This window comes from Cynocephalus volans, chromosome 16 (assembly GCF_027409185.1).
Source record: "Cynocephalus volans isolate mCynVol1 chromosome 16, mCynVol1.pri, whole genome shotgun sequence".
Classification (NCBI taxonomy): domain Eukaryota; kingdom Metazoa; phylum Chordata; class Mammalia; order Dermoptera; family Cynocephalidae; genus Cynocephalus; species Cynocephalus volans.
The window spans coordinates 4,940,264-4,963,731 of record NC_084475.1 but is presented as its reverse complement, the minus strand read 5'-3'; the positions used below and the strand labels follow the sequence as shown (position 1 = coordinate 4,963,731).

The 23,468-nt window shown below is 43.9% G+C and overlaps 1 protein-coding gene and 1 pseudogene across 10 annotated transcripts in view; both read right to left on the bottom strand.

Moving 5' to 3' along the window:
- Positions 1-23,468, bottom strand: part of LOC134365178 (leucine-rich repeat-containing protein 37A2-like) — a 124,113-nt gene that overhangs the window by 20,588 nt on the left and 80,057 nt on the right. For 9 of the 10 annotated variants that reach the window (XM_063081381.1, XM_063081384.1, XM_063081386.1 and 6 more), the window contains 2 exons: positions 11,182-14,585; positions 7,734-7,805 (listed from right to left, as the gene is read on the bottom strand). In XM_063081381.1, the coding sequence (XP_062937451.1) occupies positions 7,734-7,805; positions 11,182-14,585 (3,476 nt within the window). Of the gene's footprint in view, positions 1-6,982; positions 7,165-7,733; positions 7,806-11,181; positions 14,586-23,468 lie in introns of those variants that run through there. The other variant, XM_063081387.1, reaches the window with a different exon arrangement.
- LOC134365098 (phosphatidylinositol N-acetylglucosaminyltransferase subunit C-like) lies at positions 18,799-20,157 on the bottom strand (annotated as a pseudogene).

Here is a 23,468-nt window from a genome sequence, read left to right as displayed (position 1 = left end):
CTACCATCATCATTGTTGATTTGAGGTCCTAATAAATGCAATAAGAAAAGTAAACGGGGTATCAGGATTGGAAAGGAAGAGATAAAACTATCATTATTTGCATATGAAATGATGGAAAATGTAAAAAGCCCAAGAGAAACAACTAAATCTTTACTGGAAGTAATAGAATTCAGTAAGGTGGCTAGGTACAAAATCAAGCCATCAGTATACAAAACCTCAATACCTTTCCTATGTACCCCCAATAATTAATTACGAAACGGAAGAATGATCCCATTTACAGCAGCAATAAAAGTGTAAAATACCTAGGAATAAACATTTTAAAAGATGTGTATGATCTATGTGATGAAAACACAAACTCTTCTCAATGCTGTTAAGAAGATATAAATATGTGGCATGAGATACCATGATCCTAGAATGTTGTAAAGATGTCAATTCTCAAATTAATCTACAAATTCAATGTAATCCTATTCAAATCCTGAGACAGTTTTTTACAAAATTTGTGCAACTGGCATTTGGTAGTGAAAATGGGCAAGAATGGCTATGAAATGTATGAAAAAGAAGACCAAAGAGCACGAGCTTGCCCTACCAAAAATATACCTCAAAATATGTTATAAAGCAACTGGAATTATGTAGTGTGATCCTGGTACTGGCACAGGAAAAGACAACTGGATCAAAGAAGAGAAGAGTCCAGGTAAAGATGGTATTTTAGATCACTAAAGAAAGAATGGACCACACAATTAAAAACTGCCTTAAAGCAATTGAATATTCATGAAGGGAAAATTAAGTTAGATTTTCTACCTAAAACCACACTAGAAGCCAAGAAATTAAACAAATTCCAGATGGATTGAGTACAAAAAGAAATTATCAGAGACTGTTCCGTGAAGTGACAAAGGCCTCTAATAAGACTCGCACCCTGTAAGCCACAGGCTAGGGCCACAGGTGCGACAGCATAGACGATGAATTCCCTACTCTTCACAGCCTTTGGCCCTTTCTCCACTGGATTGCCTTCTTCTTGCTGGTTTATAAAACTCTTTATATTATATATATTAATCCTTCCAATGGTTTTCATTATACTTCCATGTTTCAAATATTTCCCAGTGTTTCTTTTTAGTCTTTAAGGAGGTAAAACAGAGTGGCAGTGAGGTGTGCAGGCTTTGCAGTCAGGGGAATCTGGGTTCTGCTTTTGGTTTTGCAATGGTGGCCTTAAATTGATGTCCTTCCTCTGTAGAGTGGGATGATAATGTCCTCCTCACAGGACTGTTGTGAGGATTAAATCATATGATACATGGAAAACTCTTTGTCCTGGGCTCGGCATATTAACTGCTGAGTTTGCTGGTGGTGTCGCAGACAAGGCAGGCAAATCTAGCAAAGGTTTCTGCTGTGATATCAGGCTTAGAAAGCTCTTTTCCACTGCAAGATTATAAAAACTACTGCTTCTATTTTCTTCTAATATTTTTACATTTTCTTTTTGTACACTTGCTGAAATATGTTGAAGGTGAGAATAGGGGTCTGCCGTTATTGCTCCTTAAATAATTAGGTATTCTGTTAGCATTTATTCATTTTCTCCCACTGCTTAGAATATTAAAAGGTGACATTTCGGGCCGGCCCGTGGCTCACTCAGGAGAGTGTGGTGCTGATAACACCAAGGCCACGGGTTCGGATCCCATATACGGATGGCTGGTTCGCTCACTGGCTGAGCGTGGTGCTCACAACACCAAGTCAAGGGTTAAGATCCCCTTACCGGTCATCTTTAAAAAAAAATAAATAAAATAAATAAATAAATAAATAAAAGGTGACATTTCAAAACTCTTAGGAACACACAGGTCTGTCTATTGCTGGACTCTACTTACTACTTCAAAGAAACACTAGGTTGCATTATTCCTCATTGTGGAATTGACATAATGCCTCATCTCTCTCTTCCTTTGCACACCTCCATTGTCTACTACAGGTGAAACACTGCGTGCTCCCTGTCCTCACATAGCTTACCATCTAAGTGAGGAAAGGAAATAACGACAACGTGTAAATAAACACAGATATAAGGTTACATTGTATACAGAAACTAAAAGCAATATAGGAGTTGATAGAAATTTCAAAAACAAAAAAGGCCACATGCCACCAGGACACGCAGAAGGTACTGACTGGGCTGATGGCTAATGACCATCTTCCCAGAGGCCTCTGCAAACTGACCCCAGCTGGCCCCTGCCTCCTAGGCCCTAGGCTTAGAAATCAGACTCTGTCCTCACCAAGAGAGAACTCCCTCCTTCCGCTCAGAGCAGTCTCACCTTATCGATATCACAGGGCTGACTGAAAATCAGAATGCTAGACTACACCTTGACAATGAGAAATATATCTTATTTCACAGACAGAACACCTGTGTCCACGCAATCAGTGAATCACCCCTCTGGAGAGAGGGGCCTCCGCGGCACACCGAAGCAAAACCTGAAGGCTAATGTGAGAAAAGAATCAGAAAAGGAACCGGCTGACTCCAGTGTTTAATGGAAAGGGCTGAGGTGGCCGGACTCACCCATCCCCCCAGGCACAGCCTTGCTGGGCCGACCCCACGTCTGCCGCCTGAGGTGCCACCTCAACTCACGCACAATGTCAGATGGGCATTGCCCTTGCTGGGCTCTTCCTCGCCTTGTCTGTGCTGTCACTTCTGACCAGCCCTCTGTAGATGGACATGTTTTTCTTTAGATACGTTAATACGTCCTGTGCGGCTCTGCTCATGTCTGTAGACCAGGGACCTTACACCTCTGCTCTGCTCCGCTATGTGTGGACCTTGGTGTTTCTCATTGGATAGCCATCTTTTAAAAAAAGTTTTACCACGTTTTTAAGTTCTCAGGGGAGGGGGAATGCCTCACTATGGACTCCAAGAAATGGTGAAAAATCTCATGGGGGGTCTAGGCCCAGGAGGGCTGGAGTATTTGTCCCGTCCTGCGGGACAGGTAAGAACGTGGGCTCGAGGAGGACTACCTGTAGCTGGTGAAAAGAGGAAGAGACAGGAGACACGCAGAATGGAGGCAAGGCAAGATTCTGATCAAGCCTCAAAATTTTATTGTCAGGCGATTGCTTATATACATAGTGAAGAAGGGGCGGGATGTCACAGAGTGTGGCAGCTTATGATAGGCGTAAAAGCAGTGGGGTGATAGTGGCGTGGTATGAGAAGAGGAGGTGGGAGAGGTGTTGGCTTGGCGTGCACGGGCTTTTCTGAGGAGGAAGAGAAAGGCTTACATGAAATGGCTGTTACTTGTTAAAATGGTGACTATTGTTAAAATGGCTCCTGACATCTCCTCCCTTTCTGTTCAAAGACAGAAGGGAAGGCGAGCATTAACCGGGCGAGGGAGTAGGGGCCTGGCTCCCCCGTGGATTTTTTGAATCCACCATCGTTGGCTCTTGGTATCTTTTGGGGGGAGGGGCAGAGCCGAAATTGATTTTTGATAGATTAGATACCAACCCCTATGCAAGCCAGGCGTGCTCACAGGGAACACCAGAGGAGGTCGGAGTTCTGTGACCTTCCCTTGTAATACTTTGTTTTACACTCACCCCGGTGCTCATACCCTGTTCTCCTTAAAGGGAGAGGGTAGACATGCCTCTGGTTATCATGTCGTCCCCGTAGGGAGGGAGCCATAGTAGTCTTCTCCCGCGTCCTTTGATGCCAGCCGTTGATAATGAATTTGGGTAGGTTTAGAAAGGACGGCATCAACTTGTTTCTTAATTAGGTTGGTGAGATGGCGAAATGCCCAGGGACCGAAGGTTATAAGTAAAAGGAGGCAAAGAAGGGGGCCCAAGACAGGGAGGAGGTAAGGGAGGAGTCCATTAAGTTCAGTCCAGAGCGGGTTTTCGAACAATTCTTTTCTTCGCTTGATGAGGTCTTCTTGTAATTTCTTGATTTTGTCTCGGACAATGCCAGACTTGTTGGCATAGATAAACACCAAAAAGAAGTAGGTAAATGCTTTAGACTAAAGGAAACAAAGACATAACATGCAATACCTGATCTTTGATTGGATCCTGGATCAAACAAAACAGATTTAAAGAACATTGCTCTTTTCTGACCAAGATGGAGTTACAGAGACCAATTTAACCTCCCACCTGAAAGAACTGAAAAACTAGACAAAATATACAAAACAACAATTCTCAAGACATTAGACCATCAGGCAACGACAGACAGTGATCTCCAAGAGATGGGAAATAAATGAAGTAAGCCCTGTGACTGCCTTGAGAGAGTTTCCAGGCTGTGGTGCAAGGGTGAGGGAGACACAGGCAGAGACTTGCGGACTCCTTCATTAAGGAACTGGAGCTGAGAATCCAGGAAAACTGAGGTGACCAGAATTCACAAAGTAGAGTACTAGAGAGAAAAGAAGTGCACAGAGAAGGAACTCTGGAGTTATGCAGAGGGATCTCTTGAGTGTTCAGCAAAGTACTGATCAGTGCATGTGTATGAGGAAACTACTTAAGGCCAGGAAAAGAACCACTTGAAAGCATTAGACAGGCATGGTGCAGATAACACCAAGGTCAAGGGTTCAGATCACTGTACTGGCCAGCCATAAAAAGAAAACAAAGCAGCAACAACAAAAGTATTAGAAGAATAATTGAATTAGACACAGGCCTAGGAATAGCACCTATTCCCACGACAGGCTGGAAAACCTCATGAGTCAAGGGGCATTGGGTACTCAGAAAGATCTTGCCTTAACAGCTTTGAATATTGAGCGCTACACTACAGTCTACTATGTGGTCCATCCAGAGAGAGAGAGAGAAAGAGAATGTTAACAATAAAATCCACAGGGAGGATACAAGGGTCTCCATTGTACTTACTCTTTCATTGTTCTGGTAGGTTTAAGTTTTTTCAAAAGAAAAATTTGAGCAAAAAAGATACCCAAACTATTCATTAGCTTATTATTATGGTTTACTGGGTGCGGTTTCAGGGAGATAAAAACTGTGTCTGTGACTGGAGTAAATCCTCCAGGTTAACTTTAAGCAGGATAGCATGGTGATTAGGAATACAGATTCCATAACCACACGAGGCTTGAATCCCACCCAGCTCTGCTAATAATGTGACCTCGGGCAAACTGCTTAATCTCTGTTGCTCAGCCTCTCTGTTATAACAGCACCTACCTCTGATGAGTTTTTAGGAAAAAAATGAGTCAATACCTGAAAAGGGCCTGCCACATATTAAGTGCTCGATAAATGTTAATTAGTTATTAACTTGCAGACGCTGCCAGAAAAGTAATCATGCTCTCCCACCTTGGGTGCCTTCTCTGAGTCCTCCAAAATGATGACTTTATTAGGATCACATTATGACTGTCAAAACAGAAGTGTGTTTCACGGGTCCATGAAGGCTGAGTTGGCAGTACAATGTAAAGAGTTTTAGATTAAAACTGCATCCAATAAGTTGGCCTGACACATTTTTCAAACCCCTAGAAGGGTAATTACATGTGACTAATATTATTCCTTTTGGTCTGGTAGAAGCTTCTGATCTTCATATAGAAAGAATGGACCCAGAAGAGTAATCCAGCATTTTACATCTATGGGAATCGCAACTCTGACACAAAGTGTTTGCTGTTTCTTTCCTGTCCCAACTTTTCATTTTGGAAAATTTCAAATCTACAGAAAACTTAAAAGAATGGTATAATGAACATTTGTATACCTTTCACCTGGATTCAACAATTGGTGACACTTCACCACACCTGTCTTCAGTGTGGGTATGTTTATACATTTTCTGGGCAAACCATTTGAGAGTAAGTTGCAGGCATAATGACTTGTCAGTGCTAAGCACTTCAGTGTGCATCCCATAACAACCAAGGCATTCTCCTACATACCCCAATACTATTATCACCCAGTGAAATTAAATATGAATATCTCTGTCTCCTACATAGTCCATATACAAATTTTCCCAACTGTCCCAGTTATGTCATAGATTTTTTTTAAAGCCAGAATCCAAACACCAGGCACTGCATTTACTGTTCATGATTCTTTAGTCTCCTTCAATTTAGAACTGTTCCCCATCTTTTAAAAATCTTTCATGGCACTGACATTTTTTAAGCATTCAAGCCCATTGTTTTACAGAATGCGCCTCAATTTCGTTTTGTATGATCAACCTGAATATAAGAAGGAAACATTTTAGCAAGAACACTTCATAGGAAATATTGTAGTTTTGTTATTCATTATAAAGTATGAGCTAGGAATAATACAAGTGATGACAAACTTAAATAATGATTTTAAAGCACGCTGACCAATTTTTGAAACTGCAAATGACCTGAGGTGTAGATTATCCTTACTTAAGAATAACTATTTTTCAATACACATTAAAGATCATTACACATGAGTCAAGACTCAAATGAGCTGGCTTACTTATTTTGTATGTAAATGTCTAAACTCCTGAGGACTTTCAATAATGAACTCCACTGTGACAGTTGCTATAATCTTTCATGGCCTTGATGGCAAATGGCTACAGAGAACGACAGCACTTTTTTCTTATCCACTAATGGACAAGAGAAAAGCAGATAGAACTCCACTACTGTGAATAGCAAAGTGGAAAGGCTGGTGGATGACAGCTTAGGACTTCAACATACGAATGACGGTGTGGGAATATTTCAGTCTTTAACAGTTTGGTACCTACTATGTACCAGGCACTGTGTGCATACTTTTCAGTATTACTTCTAACGCTTTAACAGTCCTGTGAGGTGGGTGTTTTCATACCCATGTTACAGAGGATGAAAGCAGGGCTCAGAAAAGTAGAGGGTCTTGCCTGACGTTAGGCAACAGTAAGGCCATCTGAATGCATCACTCAACGCGTGCTGAGAACCTGGGAACTGGCCACTGCAGCACTTCTCCCCTAGGTTCCCAGACAGGAAACTGTCTCTCCATCAACTTTCTCCACATATGCCACCCTGTTTAGAGTAGACTGGCCGAAGTTCACTTAGTTCTGTCAGATTTCAACATGAATCACTCATGAGCTATGATTCTCCAGAGTCAAAGTGGCAGGTGGTCTGTGGGTGTGGAGCCTCAGATGGACGGGGGACGCAGGGTGTGTTGGGCTGGAGCTTGGCCCTCTTCTGCACACGCTGTCTTCTTGGCAAGATTCCTCTTCTTCTGCGCTAGTTTGGATGCTGGGAATTCCAAAGTCCAGGGGCCACATCTGGTGAGGGCCTTCTTCATGGTCACCAGCTTATCACATTGCAAGAAGGGGTCATAGTATGGCATATAACGTAGGAGTTTAAGTGAATGGAGTAACTATGTTAAGTATTAGGAACGAAAAATACCTAAGGCATATCATGAAGTGAAAGAATTAATTTGTAGGATGTTACCATTTATGTAAAAAAAAATAGATAAAACTGCACAACAAAGCTGTTTTGCTATGTGTACATATATGGAAGCAAATGCATGGGGAAAGGTCTGGAAGGACATATACAAAACTCAGAGTAGTGCTTACCTCAGGGGTGAGGGATTAGTGCATGAAGAGGGTTTCCACTATACCTGTTACTTCATTTTTACACATAAGAATATAGTCAAGTATAACTAATATAACAAAAAATAAATTTAAATTGTCTGTTATTTTAAAGAGGCCACCAAATTTAATTTTAAATAACCATAAGGCTGCAATCAATAGAGGTTGATTTGGGATATGGAAGGGGAAATACCTTTTCTCAGAGGTACTGACCTCAAAATTCTGGACCAAGAAAGGACTTACAGTGCATGTAGTATTTTGTATTCCTATCTGGAGAGAATATACTCACAGTTTCTCAGTCCAGCGGTATGCTTCCCACACATGCTCATCAATGGAAGATATAGCGTTTCCTTGGAAATTTCTGTGAAGAAACACAGTTCACATCCTTGAATAGGTAGGAAAAGAATGAACAGAAAAAGTAAAAGAGTCATGGCAACCTCGTGGGGGATATTCAAACACGGAAAACACTAGCTTCTAATTTCCACAGCTATCAGCTTCCCAGTTTGCACAATTAATAAAGAAATAATGTGGGGTCACAGGCACAAACCATGAGGCATCTCCTCAGAATCTTAACTTCCTATCTAACCAATCTTTTGGAAAGATAATGCCAGTTAATTACTCTTTTTTCTAAAAATCACTCTGTGTCTAAACTGACTCCTACAAATTAATGAGAAAATGGTAAATAATTCAATAGAAAAATGGGTAAAAATATATCATTATCAGCAAAGAAGAATAAAGAATCCCCATGCCAAATAACACCAAAGCTTTGGCTAAGAACTCTCTGCAGAAACCTTTCCAGGTACTAGAAGGGTGAGGGCAATTAGAAATTAAAGGGTTTAATGTGCTGACATGGAAAGAACTCTTAGACATACTGTATAGGGAAAAAGCACAAATCACTGAGCAAGAAATAAAGCATCGACTCATTAGGGAAAAAACGGGAAGGAAAGAGATCGAAACGAAGGACGTACACCAAAAAGTCAGGGTTATGTTATGGGAGGGAGTGATGTTGGAGGTAGGGTCCAGGGGCCCCGCAGTCAGCCTCAACCTGCCCAGTCCTCTTACCAGGTTCTTGACTCTGCCACAGGAAAGAATTCAAGGGCAGAGTCACAGTAGACAGTGAGAACAAGTTTAATATAACATAAGAAATACAGGTTCCACGGAGAGACTGTGGCACAGCCCAGAGACTGAGCAGGGCCCACACCAAGTTTAACACAAAAGTTAAGTGCAGTACAGACATCAAGTCTAACACAAAAGCTACAAAAACATACTTAAAGTTCAGTACAAAGTGCAGGATGGCTCCAGAGGATGAGCAGCGCTTGCTGAAAGCAAGATAGATACAAAGTAAAACATACACACCTCAGCCAAGTGCAGCCACCTCCAGAGGTTGAGCAGCGCTTGCTGAAAGCAAGTTAGATACAAAGTAAAACATACACACCTCAGCCAAGTGCAGGCGCCTCCAGAGGATGAGCAGCTGCTTGCTGAAACCAAGTTAGATACAAAGTAAAACATACACACCTCAGCCAAGTGCAGGCACCTCAAGAGGATGAGCAGCTGCTTGCTGAAACCAAGTTAGATACAAAGTAAAACATACACACCTCAGCCAAGTGCAGGCGCCTCCAGGAAAGTGAACAGCAACAACCAAGCCTTCAGCTGGGATTCGGCTTTTATAGTTTCCTCTATCTAATGGATATTCAATTAAGGAGGTAGTTCCCAATTACATGCACCAGAAGGTTCTGTGGTCTCAGCTGAGCACAACCAGCCACTGGCTTGCATCAGCCAGTCCTCTGTGGTCTCATTTTCCCCCTGTTGGTGCTAAAAATAGGTCTAATTGGCAACAGTAGCTTTCCTCCAGGGCAGAGCTCAGAGGAGGGGTCTGAGACCTCAGGAAGTGGCTGGAAACCCAGAGGCATGTTCTGAAACCTGAGCCCAGGGAAACTGAGCACATCCTGTATCAGTAGGGTGCAGGGTGGGGGGGCGATAAGAGGTATGGGGGTTCAGATTTTCACATTTTACCCTATATACTTTCATGGCTCTTAAAAAAAAGTGGGAGTGTCTCCATGAATTACACACGTTTAAAAGAAGCTGTTAGATTCCTTATATTCAGTTTCAACTCTGCGGATGACTGAATCCTCACCCTTAACTCTGTCCCTGTCCCGCAGCAACAACTTACTTAGTTTATATACACGATTTCCCCTGGGGAGGGGCAGAAACAAGTCAAAAGAAATACCGGTCTGCTCATGTGCCTAGTGGACACTTGCACTCAGCCAGAAGCCTTCTGGTTGCTTTATGCTCACCGATAATAAAAGATGCCTAAAGCTGAACTCATCTCCCTCAAACTGGCTCTCCTTCCCACCTGTCACGTTTCCACCTGTCATACCACCATCCTTCTCCTCGTTTTCCAGGACAGAATCTTTGAAGTTATATTTGATTCTTCTCTTTCCTGTACACCCCATCCCCCAACTCTTTAGTCAGTTACTAAGTCCCATCTGTTCTTTTTTGAGGTGCTCCCAGGATTTTCTTTGCACTCTTACCACAACCACTCTGATTCCGACCCTTTCCACACCACTCCTAGATTTTGTTACAGCTTTCTATTTAGTCTCCCTCTATTAAGCTTCCCCTTCTAGATCACTCTAAATATGTATTCTACGTTAGTCCTCCTGTTTTAATCATTTATCTGTTTTGCTTAAAAATTTCAATGGCTCTCCATCTCTCTTTGTGTAACTTTCAAAGCCCTATAGTTGATATTCAAGCTTTTTCATAATCATTGCTTCTTAACCCAATTCTTTGCAGCCAATTATCTACTAAATTTTGATCATTCCTGCAGCCATGGCTTTGCCTAGGCCGTACTCACTATTTTTTATCTTTTTAACAAATTATAGCCACTCTTTAAATCCCTAGTAAAGTTTTAGCTTACCCATGCAACTTTCCCTGATCCCTACACCTCAGTGATTACAAATTCTGGTGAATTACAGCTACTGTCTGCATCTAATTTAGCACTTAATTATATGTCACCTCCCTTTTTATGCCTAGTCCGTTTCTTCCCACCTATCATGGTCACATTCTGGAGACAATGTCATACTTCTGTGGCTCCCACAGTAGTTAGCCCTGGATTGGGTACAAAATGGCTGTTATCTATAGAAAGCCAGGGACAAAGATGTGTTCTCAACATAACTAAGGGACTGAACAATAATAATATTAATGACTGCCACTCATATGTATGCTAGGCATTGATATTATATATTGACTCATGTAAATCTCACAACAATTCTATGAAATGGTAACTATCATAATCCCCATTTTACAGATGAGGAAACTGAGTCACAGAACTAAATAACTCACCCAAGTTCACAAAGCTAATAAATGACAAAGCCAGGCAATCTGGCTCCAGACTCTGCTCTTAACCACTTTGTTGTCTCATCACTAAGGACATGGGGAGAGACACCCTGCTGTAAAGAGTGCGGCTCAAAAATGGGAGGAGAGCAGAGGTTAAGAAATGTTATTGCGGAGATAAAGAAAAACAGAATTAAAGAAAGAGTCAGGGCAATCACAAGTGAAAGCCTGGAAAGGGGGCACAACCGTAAGGAGAGTGAGGATAAGGGGAAGTTGACAAGCAAAAGGTAAAATCAGAAAGTCGGTCAAAGTGGATTGGGAAGATGAGAAAGGCCTAGAAGACCTCAAGGAAAAGGCTGCCGTGCCAAGCAGGAGGGAGTGAACGAATGAGAAAAGGCGATCCTTACACGACGGCGAAGGTGCTGTTGTAGGTCTTCGGCTGTAGCACAGGCACTCGGCGGAGCCTCTGCTCTGGGCTGAGACCAGTACAGGACAGTGTCTCGTCTCTGCAGACACAGAGCTCACAGAGGTTGATGCTCTCCATGGCATTCTTTTCTGGGGTGTAATTTTCAGAAGACACCAATGGATGCTGAGTTGTAGTAAGTTCCACATCCAAAGGTTGAGCTGTGACTGGAGTCAGGTTCGGATGCTGAGTCTGCACCTGCTGTGGATGTGGAGCTGTGCTCTTCTCCAGGGCTGTAGAGTACTCAGCCTCTGTAGTAGATACTGAAGTTACAGTAAGCTCCAGGTCTAAAGGCCAAACTGCAACATTGCGTGACGTTGGTTGCTGAGCTTGATCCTGTCCTGGTTTTGAAACTCTCACCTCCTGGTACACTGGAGGTTGAGCTGCAACCTCCTTAGGTGGTTCTGGAGGCTGAGTTGTGGTCTCCTGCCTGGTGGGAGAAGGTTTCAGCTCTGTGGTATGTTCTGTAGTTGTGGTAAGTTCCAGGTCCAAAGGTTTAACTGTGACTTGCGTCAACTTTGGATGCTGAGTCTGGTCCTGGTGTGGATGTGGAGCTGTAGTCTTCTTCAGTGCTGTAGAATGTTCAGCCTCCATAGTGGGTACTGGAGTTATGGTAAGTGCCAGATCGAAAGGTTGAGCTGTGACTGGAGTCGGGTTCGGATGCTGAGTCTGAACCTGGTCTGGACGTGGATATGTTACCTCGGGAGGCTTTGCAGAAGGAGCTGTAGTCTTCTTTAGGGCTGTAGAATGTTCAGCCTCCACACTGGGTTCTGGAGTTATGGTAACCTCCACATCCGAAGGTTGAACTGTGATACTGGTCGTTGGATTCGGAGCTTGATCCTGACTTGGTGCTGGAACCGTCATCTCATAATTCATTGGAGGTTGACCTACAACTTCCTTAGATGGCTCTGGAGGCTGAGCTGGGGCCAACTGCTGTGTCAGGGAGGATTCCACCACCACAGAGGGCTCTGCAGCCTGAGCTGGGATCTCCTGCAGAACTGGAGAAGGTTCTGCCTCCTTTGGGGCACCTGGAGGCTGAGGAAGGGCCTCGTGATAGACTGGAGATGGTTCTACCTTCTCAGGGAGTTCTGCAGGTTGAGATGGGGCCACCTGCTGAGCTGGAGAAGGTTCTACCTCCTTAGGTGGCTCTGAGGGTGGAGCTGCAGCCTCCTGGGGGACTGGAGAAGGTTCGACCTCTTTAGGGGGTTCTAGTTGCAGGCCTGGAGTCTCCTGGTGAGATGGTTCAACCTCCTTAGAGGGCTCTGGTGGCCCAGCAGGGGCCTCCTGTTGCACTGGAGAAAGGCCTACCTCCTTAAGAGGATCTGGACTCTGAGCTGTGGCCTCTTGCTGGGCTACATTAAATTCAATGTTTTCAAGGGAATCTGGAGTTTGGGAGTAAGGATGGGATTGGACTGGATAAAATTCAACCTGCTCAGTGGGAACTGAAGGCTTAGCAGGGCCCTCCTGCTGGAGTGGAGAAGGTTCAACCTCTGCACTAGGCTCTGGAGTAGTCATGGTGAGCTCCACATCCACATGTGTAACTGTTGTACTAGGCAGTGTTGAATCATGACTTCTGAATATATAAGAGAGTTCTAGAGGTGAAAATGTCTTCTCATCATCCAATGGAAGATGAACTGAGTCTTCGACAGAGGGTGCTAGAGGCTGGGTTGGGTGCTCCTGCTGGACTGCTGGAGGTTCGGCACCCACAGGGGGCTCTGGAGGCAGAGCTGGGGCCTCCTGCTGCACTGCAGAAGGTTCTGCCTCCTCGGTGGTCTGTTCATGCTCAGCCGCAGGCTCCTGCTGGGCCACAGAAGGTTCTGCCTCCTCATTGGTCTGTGCATGCTCAGCCGCAGCCTCCTGCTGGGCCGCAGAAGGTTCTGCCTCCTCGGTGGTCTGTTCATGCTCAGCCGCAGGCTCCTGCTGGGCCGCAGAAGGTTCTGCCTCCTTGGTGGTCTGTGCATGCTCAGTCGCAGCCTCCTGCTGCACTGCAGAAGGTTCTGCCTGCTCGGTGGTCTGTTCATGCTCAGCCGCAGCCTCCTGCTGGGCCGCAGAAGGTTCTGCCTCCTCGTTGGTCTGTGCATGCTCAGCCGCAGCCTCCTGCTGCACTGCAGAAGGTTCTGCCTGCTCGGTGGCCTGTTCATGCTCAGTCGCAGCCTCCTGCTGCACTGCAGAAGGTTCTGCCTGCTCAGTGGTCTGTTCATGCTCAGCCGCAGCCTCCTGCTGGGCCGCAGAAGGTTCTGCCTCCTCGGTGGTCTGTGCATGCTCAGCCGCAGCCTCCTGCTGGGCTGGAGAGGGCTCCTCATCCTTCATAGATTCTTGAGATTGACCTGAAGCCTCTTGTTGAGATGGCAAAGGTTCAACCTCTTCGGGAGGCCCTGGAGGCAGAGTTGGGGCCTCCTGCTGGGTTGTAGAAGGTTCCACATCATTAGTTGGCACTGAGGGCTGAGCAGTAGACTCGTGGTAAGTTGGAAAAGTTCCCACCTCTGCAGCAGGTTCTGCTGTTATGGTAATCTGCAGATCTGGAGGTTTAGTAGTGGTACCAAGCAAGCTTAAATGCTGACTTTGTTGGTGACCTAGAGGTAAAACCGTCATTTCATGATGCTCTGGAGACTGAGCTGGTTGCTCCTGCTGGGTTTGAGAAAGTTCACTCTCCTCAGGAGACTCAGAAGTCTGAGCTGCCTGCTCCTGCTCACTGGGAAAAGGTTTGGCCTCCACAGCAGGGCCTGAAGGGTGAGCTAGGGCCTCCTGTTGGGTTGAAGCTTCTTCCTGCTCAGGAGGCTGTGGAGGCTGAGCTGGGTCTTGCTGGGGTGGAGAGGATTGGATCTCTTCAGGGAGCTCTAGGTTTTGAGATAGAGCCTCTTGCTGTAATTGATTAGTTTCAACTGGCTCGGGGGCCTCTAGATGCTCATCTGGGTCCTTCTGGGATTCTCGAGGAAATTCAGGATAATCTATATCCATACTTGAAAATCCATTATCATCCTGCAAGATTTGTTTCGGATGCTTAGGTTTTGATGCAAATGTGTCTGGAATTCCAAGAATCTCGGCAAGCCGTGGATGCTGAGTGAGATCTCTCTTCAGGGGTGAAACAACAAACTTGGTTGCTTTTGAATTCTCACTATCTACGGTTCGAATCTTACTTTTCAGTCCAAGAGGCAGAACCAGGGCCTGATTCTGTTCCCAGTCTTGCCCTGGAACCATGTCTGGGAGCCTTTGTGGCCGAGCCAGCTTGTCACGCAAATCCCGATGTAGAACCGCAAACGGATCCGGCTCCGGGGGCAGTTCTTGAACTGAATCTGGGCCCAGCGATGGAATCAGCTTCTTGGCCACTGCCTGAGACCGGACCAACATCTGGAAGGCAGAAGAGGATCCCAGGTAATCAAAGCTCCCTGGGGCTGCCGGGCATTTAAACGCATGGGGTGATCCAGGTGGCAGTTCAGAGGAGCGCAAAGACCAAGTCTCAGTCAGCTCTGGGGGGATGGAGGTCAGTGGGACAGGGCACCCGGCCCACTCCGAAAGGGGAGCCACCTGAACTAGCATCCATAAGGGTGCAAACGTCAGAAGCCAGAGGGCCCAAAAGCGCAACTGGGACATCATATAAATAAATAGAAGCTCTGGGGCACAGTGACCCAGACCAATCAGGTAACTTGCTCACTGAGTGGCAACAGAACCCTTATGGCAGTCCCTGCCATGAGCACGCCCTGAGCAGCTGTAGCCACACCCCTGGCCCACCCTTCATTTATGACATCACTATCACTGACAACCTTTACTAGGCTCTGGCCCACAAGGGTGAGCCTTGTCCCGTAATCAAGGGGCTCAAGCCTCCCTGCCCCCTGCAGAGGTGACAGTCACCTCCTGCTGGAACAGCCCCTCACTTCCTTAGCGAGGCAGGATTTGGGTCACAGACCCAGATAGCCCTGGGCCTCCAGCAGTCCACTGGGGTGGGGGGCTGCAGGGCATCCAAGGGAGTCACAGGGCCCCTCCTCTCGGGATATTCAGAAGTGCTGCTGTGCTTCTGACAGCCTGGACTCCGCCTCTTCCAAACTGAAATATGAGAGACCTTCTTCCCCTTGGCCATACGGCTTCCAAGAAAATGTCAATGTGAATGCCAAGATTAAGCATTAACCCTGGTCTACATTACCAGGTAGCTGGATTATCCTACCAGTTTGTATGTCCCTCTAACTCATGTCCCTTCTCTCTTTCCCAATAACACCAGATTAATATTCCCAAAATGGTGCTTTCATTACTTTGTTCTGCTCAAAAACTCTTCTGCTCATATGTCTATTCATTACCAACTCATTGAATTTAAACTTCTCAGCCTGGATGTTAATCTCCCTACAACCTGCTTCTGCCTGGCTCGTAAACCTTCTCTCTTCTTCCTGTCAATCCCATTCTGGCCACTGCTGTAAATATTCTACTGTCCTCTTTGTTCTCTTCTCCCAAACCCCATTCTCAACTCTGATCTTTGGCTCATGCCATTCCATGCCAAGAACATTCTTTCTCTTCTCTGTCAATTCAAACTCTTCCCATCTTCTAAGGCTTTAAATTGTACTTCTTCAACAAGCCTTTCCCAGTTTTCTAGCCTGCAAGGATTTCTCTTTCCTGAATTCCTTTATTATTACAAGGGTAGTTTGAAAACTTCATGGAAAAATATAATTAAAAGATAATATAAACCTTTCCACAAACTTTTTAAAGTACGCTCATATCTGCACAATCATATACATATTGACTTGCCACATTATCCAATTTTTCCTGTTAAGCATTATTTTCTCAATGAGATTAGACTCCTCCAAAGATTAGGGGTTATGTCTTTGTTCCTCAGTTATGCCATTTGAAAATGCCGTGTCTTACCTGCCAGGACCCTGAATGATACAGTCTCCTTTCTTGTCTTACTCTTAAATGTCTTGTTCTCTTTTCTTCTTAATCAGGCACATGAGACCAAACTATATCTTACTGGTCTTTCAGAGAAGTGGCTTTTGGATTCACTGATCACTGTCTTGCACTATGTTTTCTCTTTTGTTAATTTTTATTTTTACCTATATTAATTTCCACCTCATAGATTTTTGTTTATTCCTTTGTGGTTGCTCCTCCCCCCACCCCACCTAGGGAGGGGTGCTTGGTTTCTTTCTGGCTTTCTGCTTTAATAATGAAGAAGTTTAATGCATCCTTTTAGTTTCATTATGAGGAGTTCTCTATTACTTTCTACTAGAAAGCTTGTAATTGATGCCAGGATTATTTAGGACTATATTTCTTAATTTTCTTTTCTTTTTTATTACATTTTAAGTTTAGAGTTATGATCACATAATGTGTCCTCTAAGATGTTAAAGAGAATCTTTATCTTGTTAAAGTTTTTATTATGATCTTATCATATTTTTGTAAATCTGTAGGTATATGAAAAATAATGTCTAGTCTCTAGAGAACACACAGAATTCTATATATATTAGGAAACCAAGTTTATTAGTTGTATTGTTTAATTGCTTTATGTCTTTAATTGTATTTTGTCTACTAGATCTTCCCATTTTAAAAGATCTGAAGTCTGAGGTTTATAAAATTGCATTTTTATAAAATTCTTCTCGCATGTCTAATATTCTTTGCTTTATGTTTAACTGTGTGGTATTTACAGATTTATGACTGTTATAACATTCTTCATAAATTTTGCCGTTTGATATCCCTCTTATTTACATCCTTTTGATGCTTTAAATCTTACTTTGTTCAATATTACTGTTGTCAGTATTGATTTCTTCTTGTTTGCATTTGCCTTGTATATCATTGCCCATTCCTTATTTTCAATATTCTTTATTATTTGATTGAAGTATATTTCCTGAAAACATCATATAGCTGGGTGTTTGAAAACCCATCTGACAATTTTTCCCTTTAATTGGGAAATTTCAGTTTGTTCAGACTTGGAATAATACTGTATATACTTAATTATATATGTTTCAATTTATTTTATGTTTATTATTTGTTTTCCACTATTGTTTTCTCTTTTTCTCCTCATGGTTAGTATTACTGGTTTGTGCAATTGTCACTCATTATATTTGGTTTCTTCCTAATTCACTTTGAAGTTCCAGAGGAGTTTCTCATTCCTGTAATTCTTCCATTCCCCTTCCTCTCATTCACTATCATACTTACATATGACAACTACGACTGGCAACAAAATACTGCTTTATTCCCCCTCAAGATATCCTTTCTCATCAGATACTTTATTTCACCTCATTTCTTCCCCACCACACACACACAATCCCAGGAGGCCGAAACTGTGGGAAAACTCTTACTCCTTTCACCACTTCCCCCGATCTCCAGCTTGAGATTTTTGGAATATCTTTACTTCCGCAACAATACGTTCCCAAGTTTCACAAACAATCAGCTCCCAGGTTTTCCTGAGGTAATTTAATACATATTAGAATTTCTCTTATATCATCTCTCTTCTATTTCAAGAGTTGTTATTTACCACTTAATATTCCATATTCTACAGCAGATTACTTTTGAACATATAGAGAGGAAGGAAACTTCTGTTCTGGCGTCCCTGCACTTTCACCACCTCAGGAGCACGGACATTTCTGTTTTCCTCCTTCTTGGCCTTTTAAGAGTCATGGAAACTGGGAACACCCTCATGCTGGCCTTTACTGACCTTCATCAGGGTCTTCAGGATTTCAAGTGCCAAGCTCTTTCCAGCTGCTTTCCAGCTCTGTTCCCACACTCTGACACTTCTCTGGTGTTTCCTAGTCCATGTGGGACAGAGTCCCGTGACCATTTTTCCTCTAGGGCAAAATCAGAGCCCAAGGCTTGACATATCCCTAGCAGCCTGTAGAAAACAGTATGTTCAACTATCAAAATGCAAACAGCCTGGAGATGGTAGGAAAAGGGACATGAGCCATATTCAAGTCTTCCTATTTGCAGAAGCCCTTCCAAAATTTTGATTAAAGTAAACATAAAAGAACAAGAATAACATTATAGGTAAAGGAAATTTTCTCTTGTCACACAGAATGCTTTAATTCCTGCTAATAGATTCCTCCGCTGTCGAGGTGAATTTGGGGTAATTTAATGGAAGAGAACTCCCCGAGGGCCTAGTTCTCAGTGGAAATCCCCAATTAAATGCCCTATGGTAGCGAGCCCTTTCATCTTGAGTCAGAATTTTCCCAGTTATAAACCAGCTGGGCAAACAAAACAACAGAAGGATAAAGTTGAATCCTCACCCTAGCAACCCATATACAAAGCCAGACAAAAAAATACTAATCCCCTTCAAAGATCCTATCTTTTCTTCCACGATGAGCTTGGTTACCAATAATAGTCCAGTTGAATCAACACACATTTTCCATACTGTCCTGTCCTATAGCTGGTGTTGACACAGAAATTATTAGATGCCAGGAATACTTTAAGTGATACAGATTAAAAGTCTAAAAATTCTTCTCAGCACAGAGTTAGCAACATTACTGACAATTGATATACTTTTCTGGCCATTCTACTGGTACTTTGTGCGTACTCAAAAAGAAGTTTGTTGATTTGCAGCAAAAAAAAAAAAACAAGTGACAATTAAAAAGTGGGCAAAGGAGTTAAATAGGCATTTCTCTTTAAAAAAAATTTTTTTTTAATAAACAGGAACAACATTTGTTATAGTGAATAATAAATGAGAGGCAATAATTCAAGAGGGCAACAGAAAGCTTTTTCACCCACAAAATAACAAAGGATAAACACCTTCACCACCAAGCCTTTGGGTAATTTTCTCTTTTGATCTCTGCTCTCTCACCCACATTAGCATGCTGCTTCCAGAATGGAACTCTGCTTTCAAATTTTATACTAGTTAGAAGAGTAGTCTATCAGCTTTCCTTAATAATATAATGGAGGTCCCTAACTTAGCTAAGGAACCTGGACAAGTCTTCCTTGATTTCAGCTTCATCCCAAAGCCCATGAATGTTTTCTTTAAGGGCTGGCCCCGTGGCTCACTGGGGAGAGTGCGGCGCTGGTAGTGCTGAGGCAGTGGGTTCAGATCCTATTTAGGGATGGCCAGTGCGCTCACCGGCTGAGCATGGTGCAGACAGCACCGTGCTGAGGGTTGCCATCCCACCAGTCTAAAAGAAAAAAAAAAGCTGCAGGCAAATGAGGTAGGAATGGCAAACATATGAAATGGAAACCAGCAGAAGGGCAAAGAGTATAGTTCCCACAGCACTAGTGGACAGCAGGCCTCCCAAGGCTGAGAATGCAAAAGGCAGTGTGACCCCTACACAGCTGCAAGGAGTACATGCCTTCAGTTTCTTCTGCAACATGGGCAACTATCTGGATGGCAAATGTCACCATGATGAAGGCATGCAGGGACGGGGGAAGCCATGAAGCCAGGCAGACAAGCAAAGATAGCCATTTTAAAGGACAGTGTGCTGGATACAATGGCAGCATTGGCACTATAGTCGAAGAAGATGAGGTGGCCTGATAGCATGAAGACTGACACGGCATAGATGGCGTCAGTGCTAACAGACTCTGTCAGGGTCTTCAGCACTGGTGAAAAACCATAAGTGAAAGTAATGAAGACTAGGGCACTCTTCAAGTCAGCCCACCGGGTCTGCTCGCTCTTCTTCCGCCCTTCACCTCCATCAATGAGATCAAACAAAACATACCCAATCAGTGAAGAAGCCAGGCCAGTCCCAAAAAGCCAGCGGGGGGCCAGAAGACCCTCAGCCATATACCATCATATAACCACAAACACACAGACGCTGCACAGCTGCTGTATCACCACACTGGATACAAATACCACAGCCCGATATTGGTATTTCTGGGCACAGTTGGTTGTCCGGAGCTCCTCCAGGAACCTTCGGTCCACGTAGTTATCAGGGAAGGGCTGTCGCTCATACAAGACCTTCTGCCACTTGGCCTCCTTGGTGTTAGTTACAGGTTCGGCACACGTTCCCCTCGCCTTCAAACTCAGGCCAGTTCAACCTCCCTTGAAGAAGTCCATGTGGCTCTCATTCCTCATGAAGTTTTGAAATAAGACCTCTCTGGAAATTCCACGCTGTGCTGCGTTGATATTCTACCAGCCTGTCCTTGTTTTCAAAGGCAGCAGTCCAGGCTAGGCCTGCAATAGATGAGTTTGTTCTTTGAGGCAGGACAATACATTCACGTTCCTCATTTCTTCCACGGAGACCACGATGGGTTTTGCTTCACCAACCAGCCACCCTGAGAAGCCCTCTCATTGCAGCAGGGCCCCCAGCTCACCATCTCATGGCCACAGCCAGCGCTGGAGGACTCGTGGCGCCAAAAAAGGCAACACTCGCCTACAGGGTCAGGAACAAGGGATGGGGCTGGACGGGGGTAAGTCAGGGTGTCCCCAGCATGCCCTACTCACCCTCCCGGCCTCCCCTGCCCACCACCACCCCTCACCCAGGCTTTGGGCTGCCGGGGACAGCTGAGGAGAAGGCCAGGAAACACTGACTCTCACACGGAACCCACCAGCCAGCGAGCTCCCGGGGTGCACAGCTGGGGGAGGGTGGCCGCCTGCCTCCTAAATACGCATTTCTCAAAGGAAGATATACAAATGGCCAAGAGACACATGAAAAAATGCTCAACCTCACTCAGCATCCGGGAAATGCAAATCAAGACCACTTTGAGATACCATCTCATTCCAGTTAGGATGGCTAACACCCAAAAACTGATGGGGCACCAGGTTCTTCCAATTCCTGAGCTTTCTCATGCCCTTCAGCATTAATTAACATCCTTCCTGTCTTCCCTTACTCCATGACTTAGTTTGCTCCACTGTACTAAAGCTATTTCCATATATCTATAATCTGTAGCTTCCAAAATGTTGTTGACATCTCGTCTGCTGTTGTCCCTTCTCCATGTCTCTTTGTTCATGTGAGTTTATGCCCTTCTAATTCCTTTACTGTCATTTTAGTGGGGTTTTGAGAGGGAGAAGAGGTGTGGTGTATATCCATGTGATTCAATCTGCCACATTTACCCTAAAGTCTCTTTACAATGTTTGAATTGTGTGCCCTGTCTCCCTGTATTAGTCCGTTTTGTGTTGCTATAACAGAATATCTGAGACTGGGTAATTTATAAAGAAAATGAAATTTATTGCTTACAGTTTCTGAGGCTGGGAAGTCCAAAGTCCATGTGGTGGTGGTGACCGTGATTCAGGGATCTCACATTGCAAGATGGTGGAAGCAGACAGAGCAGAGAGAGAGAGACAGACAGACTCTTCCTCTTTTAAAGCCCTCAGAACCATGCCCTTGACCACCATTTTTAATCCATTCACTACTGCACGGTCCTACAATTCAGTCACCTCTTTAAGGCTCCACCTTTCAATTACTATATTAGGATATCCCACCCTTTCAACAGTCACAGTGGGGGCCAAGTTTCTAATACATAAAACTTGGGAACACAATTCAAGCTTCAATGAGTTTGGGGGGGCATAATTCAATGCACTACACTCCCCTTAGTTAGGGAGCTCTTACTGTATTCTGCTTAGGCTAAGGGTAGGGTGGAGGGTAACAAAAGATTAGAAAATACACACCCTTCCTCCATAAAAGTACACCTCATTTGACTCAGGGTAGGGCAAGGTCTATTTTTCCATTGTGATTTCTACCACCTACTCTTTTCAAAAGCAGGGAAGGCCTGCCACCCTTCCCATGTGTTTTATGTATTTTGGCTAAGGGTGCTGAAGGGTTGGGTGAGGTTCTCAGAAAGGTCATAGGATGGAAAAATCCAAATTTTTTTTTTCATTTAAATTTTTTGGTTTTTTGGTAGCTGGCCAGTATGTGGATCACCCTTGACCTCAAAAATCTGACTCTGGACCTACACAAAGTCAGTGCTGGGCAGGAGCAGGAGAGATTATTAAATTCAATTTCCTTATTTTATAAAAAGTAAACTGAAGCCCAGGGAGATGTACTTGATTTGGATCAACTTCGGGTCAAAAGATTGCTCAAAAATAGGCTCTTTGCAGTCATTGGGCATGTGTCTAACGTTCCCTCTACTCCAAGGCTACAGGCTTCTTGCTGTGCCTCAGGTCAAAAGTCGTTTTAGGGGCCGGCCTGTGGCTCACTCGGGAGACTGTGGTGCTGATAACACCAAGGCCATGGGTTCGGATCCCATGTAGGTATGGCCGGTTAGCTCACTGGGTGAGCGTGGTGCTGACAACACCCAGTCAAGGGGTTATGATCCCCTTACCGGTCATCTTTAAAAAAAAAAAATTAATATGATACTCTAGATCTCGACTATAGCAGAAGCTAAAGCTTACGTTTGTGGATTATATGCTGTAGTATCAATAATTTCCCTTCTTGCTATGAGTAAAGCTGTAAGTAAAATTATGAAGCGTCTTAAAAGAAAGGGCAATAGTTGTTGAAAATTTAATTGGTTGAATATTGTTTTGGGGTATCACCTGTACAACAGATATCATGGGGTATATTTACCTTGAGAATAGTTCCTAGAATACGGACTCATTTTTGAAAACTTGGTTAAATAAAACAGTACTTGAATAGTGATTGTACGAAGAAGTGCGTATAAATATGTCTGTGGGGGGAGTTGGTTAAGAAGTGGCTTTTTTCAAGGAGCTTTTGTTCTACATGGAGAGATAACAAAAGTAACAGTAATGTTTAGTTTATTACTCAGAAGACCAGCATGATTGTTAGATGAATAGTATAGTCAGTAAATGCAAAAACTCTAGGGAGAGAACCCTTAAAGTGGGATGACTGGGCATACCTTTATGAAGAAGTTAGCATTTAAGCTGGATTTGAAGGATGGGATTGCCTCCTTGTAAAGGAAAAGAGCGGGAGGACATTCAGTTGGAAAAAATAGCCAGGGCATAAATATAGAAGTGGAACAAGCAGAATTTGTTTGTTTAGGACAATTAACAAACCATTGGGCAAAGGAAAAAGTGAAAGCTGGGGCCACAAGTAAGCTTTATTTTAATGCTTTAAGCAGGAATTCACTAGCTTTTAAGGTACTTAAGCTGAGGGATAGACATCAAAGCAGTCTTTCTTATGGGAAGATTGATTCAGATATACTTATGTTAGATATGCTATACCCACACAGTTAAAGCTCTGACAATCAGTGTCTGATAGCCAGAGTTACTGTGAATGGGGGCAGGGGAGTAGAGGGTGCATACAAGGGAGTGATTATACTAATGGACTTGTGATTTTAAACTTGGTAAGGAGATAAATGAGGACTTCTGGGGAGAGGGTGGTGGTGGTGGTAAGAGGGTGAAAAGTTGGTAGGATCAATAGATTGTAGATTTGGATGGGGTTTACATTA